General features: G+C 40.2%; 1 protein-coding gene across 4 annotated transcripts; it reads left to right on the forward strand.

The window, feature by feature from the left end:
- The first annotated feature begins 8,437 nt into the window (after positions 1 to 8,437).
- On the forward strand, positions 8,438 to 15,846 carry marveld2a (MARVEL domain containing 2a). 4 transcript variants are annotated; one of them, XM_035535721.1, is made up of 8 exons: positions 8,438 to 8,482; positions 10,359 to 10,446; positions 11,708 to 12,861; positions 13,159 to 13,194; positions 13,309 to 13,472; positions 13,562 to 13,733; positions 14,877 to 14,927; positions 15,345 to 15,846. In XM_035535721.1, exons 3-8 carry the CDS (start codon positions 11,725 to 11,727, stop codon positions 15,462 to 15,464), a joined length of 1,680 nt encoding a protein of 559 aa, XP_035391614.1. In that variant the 5' UTR covers positions 8,438 to 8,482; positions 10,359 to 10,446; positions 11,708 to 11,724; the 3' UTR covers positions 15,465 to 15,846. The 4 variants fall into 4 exon arrangements, with proteins under 4 accessions (XP_035391614.1, XP_026876393.2, XP_026876411.2 ...); XM_027020592.2 differs by having other exon boundaries at positions 8,449 to 8,482; positions 10,359 to 10,413; XM_027020610.2 differs by lacking the exons at positions 8,438 to 8,482; positions 10,359 to 10,446; positions 13,159 to 13,194 and adding an exon at positions 13,233 to 13,248 and having other exon boundaries at positions 11,703 to 12,893.
- Positions 15,847 to 16,328: the final 482 nt, after the last annotated feature.

Genomic DNA, 16,328 nt, shown 5'->3' on the forward strand with positions numbered 1-16,328 from the left:
TATTGCATGGATTACAAAATACTACTGATCTATAAAGTTTGTACAAATTACCCTGTACAATCAGAATAAACTAATTCTCTATTAAACCCACAACACAGTTTGTGGCCCTTTGTGTTCCACATCTGAGGTTTGGCTCCCTTTAAAATTTCTTCCTCCTGGGAAGGTTTTCTCTGCCATTGCTGCTGGCTTGTTCATTAGGGCTCCAGTCTAAGATCCTTCTGTGTTCTTCCTTTACATCAGGTGAGCATAATCAGCATTACAAGTTGAACCGCTGTACAACGAGGGACCAGTGCATAAAACGCTGGCTGGTGTTTGCTATACGGCTCAGAAAGACCAAGGGATTATGGTCTGTATATACCGTAACAAGAGAACTGCCTCCAATATAAACTTCAAAATGCTGCAGCGCTAACAAAAGAGCAAGTGCCTCTTTCTCTGTGGTGCTGTATACTAATTGATGTTTTACAAGTTTCTTTGAGAAATAACAAACAGGGTTTTCTAAGCCTTGGGTATCCTCCTGTATTAGAACAGCACCAGCATCTACACCACTACCATCAACCTCCAATATAAAGGTACGTGAGAAGTCAGGCACAGCCAGAACAAGTGTATGGCATAACAATGCTTTAATAGCATCAAAAGCATCCTGGCACATAGGGGACCACTCAAAGGGAACTTTCTCACGGCATACGTTTGTTAAGGGTGTCACAATTACAGAAACATTTCTACAGAAACATCTGTAAAAACCAAGCACACCCAGAAAACATCTGAGACTCCATTTGTTTTCTGGGACAGGAAAGGACAGAATGGCTTGTACTTTGGTATCCAAAGGACGAACCATCCCATGGACAACTAGTTTGCCCAAGTATGCTACCTTGCCCTTACCAAAATCACATTTGTCTAGATTTAAAACAAGCGAAGCATCCTGCAACTTTCCAAAAAAACATTTCTAATGTTTGCAGGTGTTGCTCCCACGTATGAGTATAAACAACTACATCCAGGTAGGCTTCACAATTCGGGACATCACCTAAGACAATATTCATAAGTCGCTGAAAGGTTGCAGGTGCATTTTTGAGACCAAAAGACATAACCGTGTACAGCAGGAATTTATCAGGGGTGGCAAAAGTTGAAATGTCTGAGGTGTGAGGAGTAAGTGGCACCTGCCAATAACCCTTTAGGAGATCGAGATTACTCACGGAATTAGCAGATCCTATTCTGTCAACACAGTCCTCCATACGAGGTATGGGAAATGAATCCTGCACTGTAATATCATTCACTTTATGATAATCTGTGCAAAAGCGAAAGGTTCCATCAGGTTTTGGAACTAGAAGACGGGGGAACACCAAGGGCTGTTACTATGGATGGCTAAAGCATTATAAAGCAGATATGTTGTTTCCTGTTCCAACAAAGCACATTTACTGGGATTTACTTGATAGGGATGTTGTTTAATCAGAGGGTGTGAGCCAACATCTATATCAGGCTGAACAACAGGAGTACATGAAGGGGTATCAGAAAATAGTGATGGGTATCTCTCAGAGCAAGGAGGTCATCCCTATCTGAGGGTGACAAGCCTGACAGTGTCTCTGGGAGACATCACAGGGCTTCTGAGTTGGGTAGACGTGCACACGGTAGACAGTTGTGAGCCAGGTGTAACCCGTTTTGCTCAGAGGAATACTCAGCAGCAACCGTAACCGTAGCCAGGGTATGAGGGATTGATGATGATGAGGAAACCACATCTCGATCCACATAGGGCTTTAGCAAATTGATATGACACATACGCATCTTTCATCTACGATCGGGGTAGCCAAAACATAAGTGGTAGGGGACAGTCTTTTCTACATCACATAGGGACCTGCAAAGCGTGCATTTAAGGAAAATCCCAATATAGGCAAAAGGGCTAATACCTTGTCACCAACCTCAAATGAACAACCAACAGCTTTTCGGTCATAAATTGCATTCATAGCTGCCTGAGAGTCATTAAGATTGTGTTTGACTATGTGTCGAACAAAGTGCACAAAGTGTGAACAAAGTGATTATGTAATTTGGCAGCGAAATCACAAAGAGAGACACTATTTCGGGGACTGGATAATAACCATTGGTCATATAAAAACTTCAATGGAACGCGCACTGTGTGTCCAAAAAGTACTGCATTAGGGCTGAACCCCAAAGAGTCTTGAACTGTTTCACAGATAGCAAAAAGGAGCAGAAGAACACCTTCATCCCAATCTTTATCATACTCAGCAAAGTAAGAACTCGGCATATTTTTAAAAGTCTGATGGAACCTTTCCAATGCACACTGAGACTCGGGGTGATATGCACTGGAGAAGTGGTGTTGGATATTTAACTCACGTGTTACTTGGGTGAATAGGTTTGAGGTGAAATTAGTCTCTCTGTCAGATTAGATACATTTAGGTAGGCCAGAGGTAGTACAGAACTTAATCAATGCTTTAATCACAGCTTTAGATTTAAGTGAACAAATCTAAATTTAAATCTAAAATGTGGTGGTGCACATTAAAGTCAACAAGTAACGATGTCCTGCTCGTGTCTTTGGCAGGGGACCTACACAATCTATGAGAACTCATTCAAAGGGTTCACCCACCACAAGAATTAGAACCAAAGGTGCAGGGGGAATAACCTGGTTTGGTTTTCCAACCAGTTGGCATATATGACAAGACCAACAGCAGTACACTACGTCTTTTCCAATTGATGGCCAAAAAGAAATATCTCAAAATCCGCTGTGTGGTCTTTTGCACACCCAGATGACCTGACAATGGGTGATCATATGCTAAAAACAAGATATGGGCAGGGTATTTAGCTGGTACCACTATTTGCGTCACTGTGTTCCACTCTTCACTAGGATCAGTCAAAGACCATTTTTGCATTAACACTTCAATTTCAATGTAATACTCACTGGTATATCCTATAGTTTTTTCTCCTTGTTTATCTGCAAGGGTGAAGCAATGTAAAAGGGTGCTGTCTGCTTTCTGAGCCACAGCCAGCTCCTTTTGTGATACAAGAGCTGGGATCTCCGGATCAGGACCACATACACAACTTTTTCTTTAGGCATTGCAAACACAGGTGCATCATCACCTACTGGCACATCACACACTAATGTTCCTTTCAGAGGAACCGCATCACTGAGTTTCCGTGCCTGAGCACGGGTCAAAACACAAGCAGGAAGTGTGCCTAATTCCTCTTGTGCAGACTCACTAAGCTCCACAGGATTCTCTATTACCTCAGGCAAAGGGAACAACATACCACCTTCTATGTCATTACCTAAAATGAATGATACATCACGGACGGGCAGTTTAGATTGTACCGCCACTTTACACACTTGAGCGTAGGTACAGATTATGTACAGGGAGCCTCATAATACTTAGTCCTACACCCTGCACCAACACATCGTTACCACTGTATGTGTCTGACGACAATGGCAACACACTTCCCAATATCAGGGATACAGCAGCACTAGTACCGCTTAATCCCGTGATTGGTCATTGTCCCTCATCATCATCAGTGAGAGAGACAGAACCTTGGAAAATAAAGGGCTGAAAAACAGGTTCTACACATTCAATTGTATCTGAGTGTAGAACATTCAACGCATTTATTTTCTTAGCTGCTCTTGCTGCTTTGCACTGTAGGGCCAGACAAGATGCAATGATGTGCCCCTTTTTATGACAATAAAAACACTCCCTTTTTCCACTGTGGGAGAGGAAACAGGTGCTCGTGGTGGTTTCAGGGTTTTGCAAGGACTAGGACTAGGCAGATTTGTAGTTGCATAGGTACGTGGAGCAAACTCAGTTTTGTTAGTTAGAATAAATTAATCCACCATAGTAGCAGCAGAAGTCACCGTGCTTGCTTTCTGTTCATTCAAGTAAACAACAACCGTTTCTGGTTGACAATTTTTAAACTCTTCAAGTAACATTAGCTCTTTTAGCTGGTTGAATGTTTTCACAATACTTGCACTACACCACTTCTCAAATAAACAAGTTTACTCCCTTGCAAACTCTGTATGTGTCTGGTTGGGGGATTTTCTCAAATGCCGAAAATTCTGCCTATAGGCTTCTGGCACCAACTTATAAGCATGCAGTATTGCAGCTTTTACAACATCATAGTTAAAGCTCTGCTCTAAACTTAATGATGAGCAAACCTCTTACACTTTTCCCACTAACTTGCACTGGAGCATGATTGGCCAAAGATCCTTTAATTTAATGCTGTGGCAATAAGTTCAAACATAGAAAAATATGCACCTACCTCATCATCCTGCTGGTACAAAACTTATCTGCTGGCTGACATCAAATCCATGTGCCACTGGTGTAGCGGCTATAGGAGTAGTGGGCGATCTGGGCAGGTGTGGTTTTGGTACTGGGGTACTGCTGTTAATCGAGCCAACTGGCACAGGCGAGGATAACTTCCAGGGCCGAGGAATAGGACCCTCCGGACCCATGCTCTGGCTCTGGATCGCTGCCTCCTTATCTGCCTTTTCAACCTCAAGCTGTAAGGCCCACACCCTCAGTAGCTCCATCTCACGCTCCTGCCTCTTGATTTCCAGCTCCACTTCCTTTAGTTTCAAAGCCAGCATTGGGTCACCACCAGGAAACTGGATGAGCTGAGGCTCTATGCGTGAGCTGAGGCTCTATGCGTGAGCCGACCACAGAGTTGTCTCTGATTTCCACCATTGGCATGCCCTGTGTCAGGTTCAACGCAACACCAACAGGATCACCTCGTTCTGGCAAATATTAAAATACTGAATACCATGATTACTCTACAGGCTTAGTTTATCAACAAAAAAATATAAAACATCATTGGTTTCACTAATATCATTCTATTCTTTCATTTTTGCAAAAAACTGCTAAGGATGAGAATATATTGTATTTATGTTGATACTGTAATACAACACAGTGCTTTAAAAGGTATTTTTAAACTGTTCTGTTATGCATTCTTGTGGTGGTTCAAAGCATAACAAAAGCATGAAGCCAAACTGAAGAAGATGACTGAAAGCGTGTAAAACATGTGGATAAGTTCTGACCTCACTGCCAAGAAAAGACGAATGAGAATGAGCATGGTGAACTGGGAAAAAAAAAAAAGACTTTGACCTTAATTTGCTTATGGTGAGAACAGTTTGTGGCATATAGAGAAAATGTAAGTCTAAACACACTGGAAGAACACATGCTATCCTATGAGTGACTGACTTACTTTTATACTGCATTGTTGGTTGTTAAAAAACAGACAGAGAAGAGGGAATGACATTATTGCCATGCTAGGGAAAGAGAAGAGTAGCCCTGGTGAATGCAGAACTCTCTGCACCTAGAGGAAAATAACGTCAATACTCCAATCAAGGACAACTGTGAACTAGAACAGCAAGTAGGCCATCTAGGGCAACTTGATGATCTGATTGAATCTGATTCTGCATCTTAAAAAAAATTGGAGTTTCTTTTGGTGCCAAAAAGAAAATACTCCACATGAACCTTGAAGAAAAAAAGCTTGAAGGAGATAGTTTGTCAAGGAATTTATCCTTTTGGAAAACTCTTTCAGACCAGACAGCTCCGTGACAAATCTGAGACTGAGCTATTTCCAAAACAAGATTTAATTATGTCTATAAAAAAATTATCTAAATGACAATTTAAATAATTTAAATTATAACGTTTCATCTGTTCCAGAAAAATACTAAGATGTACTTGAGCTGGAGAACAAACTGTGTACTGAGGCTGACTGTGCTAACCTGAAACTACAAATGGAGGATGCAGTTCTACATTAATATTAACCATGTGCATGTGTGATCATTAAGCCAGAAGGAACAGAAACTGCACCAGAGAAAAGATACTTCTATTTTTTCCCAGGCTAGGACAGCCTTGTCCATGTGATAGAGCCTGCCTGCCATGGCTAAAAGGAGGGCTGTACTGTTTAATGTCCAAGGCCAGCACAGCGATTCAGTGAAAAACCTGGTATAAAACTGATGCCATCCAGTGCACCATGTGTCTTAAGGCTGTTAAAAAACTATACAGCATTTTGTCATATTCTTAACTGTAAGAAACTTAAGAAAGATTAAGTGTCTGGGTTGTGCTTTTAGTAAACTACTTACCCAAAAGCTTAAACAAAACTGAAGAGCAAATTAAGGTTTTGAACTTAATGTAAAACCAGAGTGCCTGAACTCTATTTTAAGGCTCCTTTGACAGCTAATCAGCTATTTGTAAACTTGGAAAAATGGAAAAGACATAATAAATAAAATTACATGACTGACAACTGTTAAAGGCTTCAGTTGTCTTACATCAATATGGGCCTGTAAATGAAAGCAAGAAAATAATTGTTTCGACTTACTTTTGGACTTTTCAATAAAGATTGAATACAGTCAGTATAAGGAGGCTCTGGTTAAGATATAGACAAGACGTTGTGAGGGAGCTCAGACGGAGGCTGGCACATTCCTGTGAGGGAACTCAGGAACATATGGAGACAGAAAGACACCTTGCAGCCTAATTGAAATTATGCATAAAACTACAGCCAATACTGAAAACTTAAACTGTATCTTTTTTAGATAGTATATGTATATTTTACTTCTGTATTTCATTATAGAAGATAAAAAGAAGCTGGTTCACAAAATTAAAAGACAAAAATGAATTTATACACATATGGACATAAAATACAATCAAATATTGCATAACGCTTGGTGGCATAGTAGGAAAATCCATGTGAAACTGGTGGCACTGAGCATGCATTAACAGTGCCAGTGGGGCTGGGTACAGCCTTAGTCACTGGAGAGGTCAGTATGGACTTTATAGGCTAAAATGTGATTGGCTGCATGCAGGCAGAGCAGTCGATATAGGGAGATTAATGCTGTGTTTGGGGTTGATGTAATGTGCAAAGCCCATATGGAACTGGTGGCACTGGGCACACAATAACAGTGTCAGTAGTGCTGAATACAGCCTTAGGCCCAGGTAGGTTGGCATCTACAGAGGTGTATGTGCTTACTATAGGAGTGAGCTAGGATGGGGTGGGTCAGGGATGCCAGACCTCACCGTTGAGGCTTCTGGAGTTGTTGTGAGCTTAATTCAGTGAAACACAGATGAAGGGAGGTGCCGACCTGATAACCTGTGAGTGGAGCATGCAGTGTTGTGGTTTCTATTATGAAGTGAGTGTGCTGGGCTCTGTGTGAAACTCTAGTTGTTTGACACAAGATATGTGAAATTCTACTCTGTATATAATAACAATCGCAAATACAAAGCAATATGAATCTAAAAAAACAACATGCAGACAATAAAATTATAAATAGAAATAAAATTATAAAATCATAATTCTAAAAAAATAGCAATAAGTAAAATAGGCAATAAGAAGAAAATGCAATATTATCAGAAATAAAACAATATTAACAGAAATAAAACAATATATCAGAAATAAAACAATATTACAGAAATAAAACAATATAAACAGAAATAAAACAATATATAAAACAATATATCAGAAATAAAACAATATTAACAGAAATAAAATAATAGTAGTAAAGTAAAAAATAATGCTACAATAAATGAAAACAAAGTAATAAAAAACAAAGTGTGTTAAAAATGTTTCAGTAAAATGTGTCTGTATAATCCCAAGGAAACTTTGATACCTTAAACACTAAGACACAAATCTATGCTTAAACGTGCTGTGTGTACGACTAGAAAAACTACCCACTAAAGCCATAATTGTGAATATTCTCAGAGGGAAACAAGCCAGTGTTCCCATTTATATTCAGGAAGGTGTGGAATATGCTGGGAAATGATCAGACGTTTGGTGACATCACTCAGTCGCAGGTTAACAACCTGAGAGCCAAGAGACCAACGAGGTAGAGGCAGACTGATTATAACAACCAAAAATAATAAAGTGCACTGCTATATAATAATGACTCATTTAGTGTTGGTCGCTTTAGTAATGTCTGTTTATTTTTGACTGGGAAAAGATAGAGTAAGCACAGGAGGACTGAAGGACAAGGCTGAATTGTAGTGTCATAAAACTATTTTTTGCTATGTTATTTAATCATATTCACCTTTTTTTTTTAATATAGTAGCGCTTACTGAATGCGTTGAACATGTTTAAGGTATATAAATTTGACAAAAGCACTTTAAAATCATTTATACGAATATATTATTCACTCGTATCATGACAGCTCGTTCCCTTACTTAATAGTTTAACCCGAAGTAACTTTTATAAGTCGATTATAAGACGTAAATACTTGTCCATAGCATAGCGCACACTAGAATGTTTACACGGTGTAAATATTTCCCAAAGCTGTAGGTTAAAAACCTTATGATACAATTGGAAATACAGATATCTAAACTAAAATATTCAGACATCTCACCTTTTGCACCTAGAGGTGCTGCTTCCCTCTGCAGGCGCGTCCGCGAGTTTCATTGTATGACGTCACACTCAGGGATCGGCTGGTCACGTGGTACGAGTTTCCAAACCGCTTCAGGGAAAATGTAGAGGAGTAACAACTTTCCTTGAGAAAAAGACGGTAAGATCGCGTAAAACGCATTACATTGTTATTTTAAAGTATTCTTATCCCAGGCTTACCAAATGACCTGAATTATTCCAGCCTTTATGTCGGCCTGTTACCTGTTTAACTAGCAGCTCTCAAAGAGCGGACAATAAGTTGTCTTCTGGCTAGCTCCCGATGCTAACTACCAGTCGATGTTTATTGTAGCTCGTGCGTTTTGCATGCTCTACGTCTTTGTATAATTGATCTGTATGTGTTTGACCAGGCTGCGCAGATTTGTTTTATTCTATAAACTACTGGCAACATTTCTTCCAAATTCCAGATAAAAAATATTGTATTTTAGAGCATTTTTAAAAATGAAAGTGACTAATGGTCAAAATAACAAAACAGTTAGTTACATAAATTTCAGACCACAAATAATGCAAAGAAAACAAACTCATATTCATTTCTAAACAATAAAGTACTAACATTTCAACTTGGGATGAGTCAAGAAATCAGTATTTGGTGGAATAATCCTGCTTTTTAATCACAGCTTTCATGTGTCTTGGCATGCTTTCCACCAGTCTTTCTCATTGCTGTTGGGTAACTTTACGCCACTCCTGGCACAGAAATTCCAGGAGCTTGGCTTTGTTTGATGGCTTGTGACCATCCATCTTCCTCTTGATCACATTCCAGAGGTTTTCAGTGGGGTTTAGGTCTGGAGTTTTGGCTGGCCATGATAGGGTCTTGATCTGGTGGTCCCTCATCCACACTTTGATTGACCTGACTGTGTGATGGAGCATTGTCCTGTTGAAAAAAACAATCATCAGAGTTGGGGAACATTGTCAGAACAGAAGGAAGCAAGTTTTCTTCCAGCACAGTTTTGTACGTGGCTTGATTCCTGTGTCCTTCACAAAGACACATTCCAGCCTTGCTGAAAGATCATCACCGATCCTGCACCAAATTTCACAGTGGGTGTGAGACACTGTGGCTTGTAGGCCTCTTAAGGTCTCCGTCTAACCATTACATGACCAGGTGTTGGACAAAGCTGAAAATTGCACTCATCAGAGAAGATGACCTTACTCTAGTCCTCTACGTCCAGTCTTACGCAAACGTCTTTTTCTAGCTTTGCATGACTTCAGCCCTGCCTCCAGAAGCCTGTTCAAACAGTCCTCTCTGTGCAATTCACCCCAGCTGCTGCATGCCATTATCTTTGTAAGTCACTTGACGACATCTTACGGTTGTTAAGTGACATTCGAATGAGGTGGTGATCAACACGGTTGGTAGAGTCGTTTTCGACCTCTGCCAGTCTGTAGTTGCTGTTGTCCTGTGTGTTTGCTGCTTGACCTTGTTCTTATGAACCGTAGTTTTTTAAATTTTCAAGATAGAAGTATCCTGATGCTCACTGTATCCCTCTGCCAGTAAAGCTACAATTGAACCCTTTTTTTCCTCATTATGAAGCTTTATTTTCAACTCTTTTGGCAGGGTCTGTAGCTGTATTTTGACTATACAATTGGAGTGGTCTCTTACTTTTTTCCGGAGATAATGGTAATGTAGATATATAGATAATGGTAAAGGAACCTACATTTTTATCTTGGAGTCATAAGCAACAAAGAAAAGGTTGCTTTAAGTGGATTTTGTTTAGGTTTTTTCTGTTTTTTGCTTTATAGTTTCACTTTAAATGTTTATATTCTTAGCAGTAGCTCAATGGAATACTATGGGCAAAGCTTCCAGCTACTTGCTTCAGGAAAAAATTAATATATACAGTCAGTTATATTCATATATAAAGACTTTTTCTTTGGGATTATTGATTGTCCTTTTTGTATGCTCCAAGGCGACTGTTTATTCACTGACAATGTGCTCGTTTGGGAAACAGACAAAAAATGCGTAGCTAGATATATTTTTGTCTTTCCAGGTCACTGCGTTGATGATTGTCCAGGCAAGGTATGCCCACTGAACCGCAGGCTAATGTAAGTCTTGCTGAGTGACTGCATATGAACGAGGTATTCTACAAAATGTTCGCTGTTATTGTTTTTTATTAATTCTGTTTGTTTTATTTCACCAGGAAGATTGTGCTTAACTAAGGAAAGAAAGGTTGATGTTTACGGTCTTGCCACTGAAACAGTTAAAGACTTCAGGACATCAGACCCACAATAACTTGAATGGGCTTGTCCTACTCTGTCTTGACATTTGAACAAATTTTTTTTCTATCGATTCTGCCAGCATAGTGAATGTTTGGGTTGCAGTCTATTCCGGTGTGATCTTGTAGTCAGCCTTTCTTTCTGAGAGGGAACCGCGGGGTTTGATTCCAGTAGTATCAAAGCTGTGTTCGGGAGCTTGACATCCTGTCCTGTATCTGTGTCTGAGAGATTGCATTTCAGCTTGATCTCATTCCTTCACATTCAACTCATCTTCTATACATTTATATGAAAAGAAATGGAGCACATTCTATTTGAACATTTCTTCCCTTATTAGGTTCTCTTATGCTGCCTTCATGTGCAATTCAGAATTATTCAGTAAATGAGTTTGTAATTTGAAAATGTTATATGAACAGTAAAGAAACATGAACTATTAATTTTTAACAGAGGAAGCAAATTGTAAATTTACACATAAAAGCTTCCCATTTATTGACTACTGTTCTCATATTTTCAGTTTAACAAGGAAAAAATGGGGGGATGTGAGAAGCCTGTGAAGGCAGTATTAACCTCTGACAGAGAAGCCTCTGAAGGCAGTATTAACCTCTGACAGAGAAGCCTCTGAAGGCAGTATTAACCTCTGACAGAGAAGCCTCTGAAGGCAGTATTAACCTCTGACAGAGAAGCCTCTGAAGGCAGTATTAACCTCTGCTGGTCAGACCTCAGTAACCTGTACCTCATCCTGGTGTCATGGCTCTTCATTTCTTACTAATCCATTATCTCTTCCTGGGTGAACTTTGGTTTGTCAGTAGGTGCCTTTTTACTTCCTGGTATTATCTCAAATATGTTCATTGTAAATCATAACTAAAGCTCTTGAAATTAGACAATTCCTGTCAGGGGTGTAGTGTAGAATAGTGTCATTTTCCTTGTCAGAGGTTCTGCAGAGGGAAAGATACCCCATCATCGGTCAGTATTACACACATGCTATTTTTTTTTAATTATTCAATTTAAAGCTGTAGCTACAGGTTGTTATTAATTTGAACAGAAAGGAGAAGGTGTTTTTTTGTCATGTACAAGTTATGAAGCTTACTGCATGATTTAATTCACTCCTGATGTCGTGTCTGTCCAGGGCAATCTCCTTCCCCCATGTCATTCGGAGGGGACTCGTCTGGCCGCTTTGAGCGAGTCCGAAATGCACCTCACTGGACCGACATTCCTCCAGGTCCTCTGCAGAGGAGCGAGGCCTTCCCTGTTTTAACACGTCAGTGGTCATCTGAGCTGGCTCTGAGTGCTGACCCACTCCCTCCGCCCCCTCTACCAGACGAGCCTGCTGTCGGGCCCGAGTTTGATCCCAGCGGGAGTGAAAACAGTGACGAATCTGCTGTCGACATCAAACCTGTTCACCGCTTCATCCCTGACTCCTGGAAGAACTTCTTTCGCGGGAGTAACAGAAGCAGCAAGAGTTCGATGCCTGTATCTAACAACTGCAATTCCACCACTGAGGGCGTGCGGTGCTCCCCTCCTCACTCGCCTTTGCCCCTCGACCACTACGGCAGCCCCGGCGGCAGCTACAACTCCCGCAAGGAGAGAGAAGCCATGCTGTCGGGAGACCACTTTGACTTGGCTGACGGCCGCACCGTGCACACCACCGCCTTGACCTACTCGGAGAGAGTTGAGGAGTACCACCAGCGATACGCCTACATGAAGTCATGGGCTGGGCTGCTGAGGATTCTCGGCTGCGTCGAGCTCCTGTTGGGGGCGGCGGTGTTCGCCTGTGTCTGCGCATACGTTCACAAAGACAACGAGTGGTATAACATGTTCGGATACTCCCAGCCACAAATGTATGGCGGCTACGGCGGTGGTTATGCGGGAGATGTGTATTACACGGGACCCAAGACGCCGTTCATCCTCGTCGTGGCTGGCCTGGCATGGGTAGTGACTGTTATCGTGCTAGTACTGGGCATGACCATGTACTATCGCGCTATCCTTTTAGACTCGAACTGGTGGCCTCTAACTGAGTTTGCAATCAATCTGGCTCTGGCCATCTTGTACCTGGCTGCTGCCATCGTTTACATACGGGACACAACGAGGGGCGGGCTTTGTTACTACCCCTTCTTCAACAACGGCGTCAACGCGGTTTTCTGCCGCACTGAGGCTGGCCAGACTGCAGCCATCATTTTCCTCTTTGTTACGATGCTGGTGTACCTGATAGGAGCCATTGTGTGTCTTAAGCTGTGGAGGCACGAGGCCACTCGGCGTTACAGGGAGAAGTATGGCCAGGAGGTGAAGCTCTCGTCTCGCTCTGAGCTCTTCAGGCCCTTGATTTAGTGGGGCTCAGTTGAACAGCTGTGGTTGTCTTTGATGTGAACAGGATTCCTGGTGAAAGGGCCTTTCTTGATCTTGTGGTTGTGGCCTGTATTTTGGTGCACTCATCACTTTTCTCTTTGCTTCAGTGTGCTTTCAGCAGAGGAAATCAAATCAAGCTGATCCACTTTATCGTGCATCAGAGCTGAAATGTTTGAAATGTTACATTTTTAGAAAAATACATGAAAACTGTTTTTTTTCTCTATCTCATCTCAGATGTACCCACCAGAAATGCCTACAAATCATACTTTGGTAAGTGTGAGTATTGTGTATTTGTAAAATGTGTTCAGTCTCATGCTTCGTACTGTAGTGGGGCTCTGAGCAGGTTTGGCTGCGTTACTTGGTTCTTATTCTGTTGGCTGGCAGGTGATGTCTGGACCAAGGATCTCTGAGCCACACCTCCACTCTGTGGACAGTCTGCCTCACAACACACACGCAGCAGCACCCACAGTCTCCAATTCCAAACCGGTTAAAGGTCATATACCATCTGGATACATCCCTAAACCTGTGATCGTGCCAGACTACCTCTCGTGAGTATGATTATTAAAGGGTTATTTCCCAGCTGTATATTTCGGTATCAGTGTATGTTGGCTTTATGGTTCTCCTTTGTCACCTGCAGTAAATACCCGGCAATTCGTACTGATGAGGAACGGGACCAGTACAAAGCTGTGTTCAATGACCAGTATTCTGAGTATAAGGAGCTCCACACAGAGCTACAGGTAGCACTGAGGAAGTTTCAGGAGATGGACAGCCTTATGCGCAGCCTGCCTAAAAATCCTTCAAGTCAGATGGTCTGTTATTATATTATATTATTTATTTTTTTTATTAAAAAAAAACAAACACTTTTTTTAAATGTACTTTTTTTTTTAATTGTTCACTGGCTTCCTGTTGAGACATGAATGTTCATATTATTTCATTACTATTGGCTGTCTACACAGCTCCTGTGCTGGATCCCCAAATTTAGTTTTTTATATATAAGCTACAAATATCAAACAGGTTATGTATGTGCTATATGTAAAGAAATGCTCAGATGGTTTTTAAAAAGTTAATATATGCATGCAATAACTTTAAAAACAGGAAATGTATGTTATTACATTACTGCATGTGTTCAGGTCTGGCACAACTATATATGTGTATATATGTAGTAGGTGCAGTCCAGCACAGACAGTAGACATTAATGCACCCACCATCCACTTTACTAGAAACATTTCTGTTATGTTTTCATTACTAAAACATTTATATATTAGATGCATGTTGTACACTTCGAGACTAGACCATGTATTGCCATGTAACACTTATTGATCCTCAAAGTCATCTTATCAGTTTCTGGCCATTGTTGTCTTGATAATAGTGGCGGATCACTCAGCCCAGCAGTGACACTGGTGTGTAAAAACTCCAGCAGTTCAGTGCCTAACTTGTTCAACAGCATCATGTCACTACCACATCAGTATTGCTGCTGTGCTGAGAAAGGTCCACCACCCTAATGACATCTGGGCTGAGTTTCTCAAAAGAATCGTAAACAAGGCAAGTATTGCATCGAATGGTCACTCTTCGTTTAAGACCATCTTGGCCCTACAGTGCTTTTGGGAAATGGGGCTGTGGACACTGATGAATAAGGCCAAGGGCAGCAGAGAAACTCTAAAAGGCAACAAATGGGATACAGTACACCTATAAAATTCCCATAGGAGTACCTAGTGAAGTGGTCAGTGAATACAGGTGCATGGTTAGTGCATGTTCAGTCTAAATGTGCATCTCAGGTAACAGTAGGTTATTGGATCCTACAGCAGGTTTGAGTAGTGAGAAGGAAACACAGCAGCACATGGCATCTGCATTGTTTTTGCAGCTTGTACGCTTATTCTGTACATGTAACATAACACCAGATCTGCAAAAAAAAAAAGGACTAAACAGTTGAAACAAGTTTCTTGTTCTCTCAGGAATCTGACCGCATACACCGGATCCTTCAGGAATATCAACAGAAGAAAAATGTACGTTCGTGTGCGTCTTGTCCACCAGCTTTTAACATGAGTTCTGTAACTCAGAAGGGTCAGGTTTCCTGTTATTTTAACTCCTAAGGAGAGTCTGGTTGGAGTGTCTATAGCGCACTGCATGTATAGTGCAGCGGGTCACTGGTTCCCTGGTAGAGAATCTTCTTTTCTTCTGTCCATCTCTGCAATGTTACGTGACAGTAGGAATGTGCGGAAGTAGGGGCTGGGCGTCGGGTGGGGGTTGATGGGCAGGGGGCAGCGGTGTGTGTCCGTAGAGGAAATGGCAGTGCTCAGGCTCTCACCCTCTTCATTGTTCCCTTATTTGGGCATTGTATTCAGAGCACTGAATTGTATTGTTATCCAAAAGGCATAAAACTGCTTAATTTGTATTATTATTTTCTTTTTTTGTTAATGAAGGATCCTTCATTTCTGGAGAAGAAGCAGAGGTGTGAATACTTGAAAAGCAAGCTTGCTCACATCAAACTTCGGATTCAGGATTATGACAAGGTTATGGCGTGGAATGATGGCTACGGCTGAAGCAGCTCCAGAGCTGAGGACGGGGAATTCTCTAATGGTCCTTAAAGATCTCAGTATATTTACTTTATATTTACAGCCACAAAGCTATGAGAGGACCTGCATTAAAAGACCATTCAGAGAAGGAAACTGTGAACATATTTTACAAAATTAATTTAACATTCTCCAAAAAGATTGGAGTAATAACTGAAAAAGAATTTCATCTTTTATCCTGTTATATTCCAAGACTCGTGCTGTCTGATGTTATCATGCTTGTTAATTCATCATGTGCACAACTACTATTGTTTGTTCACCTTTAAACAGGTTGGTTAAAGAACTGTGATATTCTATTGCTTCATTCCAGGAATGTACTTTAAAGTTTTCTATGACAACAATACTGCACTTATTTTAAGTTTCTTGCCCTCATTTTCAGTAATGTGTGTGTGTGTGTGTGTGTGTGTGTGTGTATGTATATATATATATATATATATATATATATATATATATATATATATATATAAATATATATATATATAAAAATGTGTGTGTATGTATATGTATGTGTGTGTGTGTATATATGTATATATATATATATATATATATATAATATATGAATGTGTGTATGTATGTGTGTATATGTATATATGTATGTATATATATATATGTATATATATGTATGTATATATGTGTATATATATGTATGTATGTATATATATATGTATATATATATATATGTATGTGTATATATGTATATGTATGTATATATGTGTGTATATATGTATGTGTATATATATATATATATATATATATATATATATATATGTATGTATATATATATATATATATATATATATATATATATATAATATATATATATGTATATATATA

The sequence above is a fragment of the Electrophorus electricus genome, chromosome 17 (assembly GCF_013358815.1).
Source record: "Electrophorus electricus isolate fEleEle1 chromosome 17, fEleEle1.pri, whole genome shotgun sequence".
NCBI classification, from domain to species: Eukaryota; Metazoa; Chordata; class Actinopteri; order Gymnotiformes; family Gymnotidae; genus Electrophorus; species Electrophorus electricus.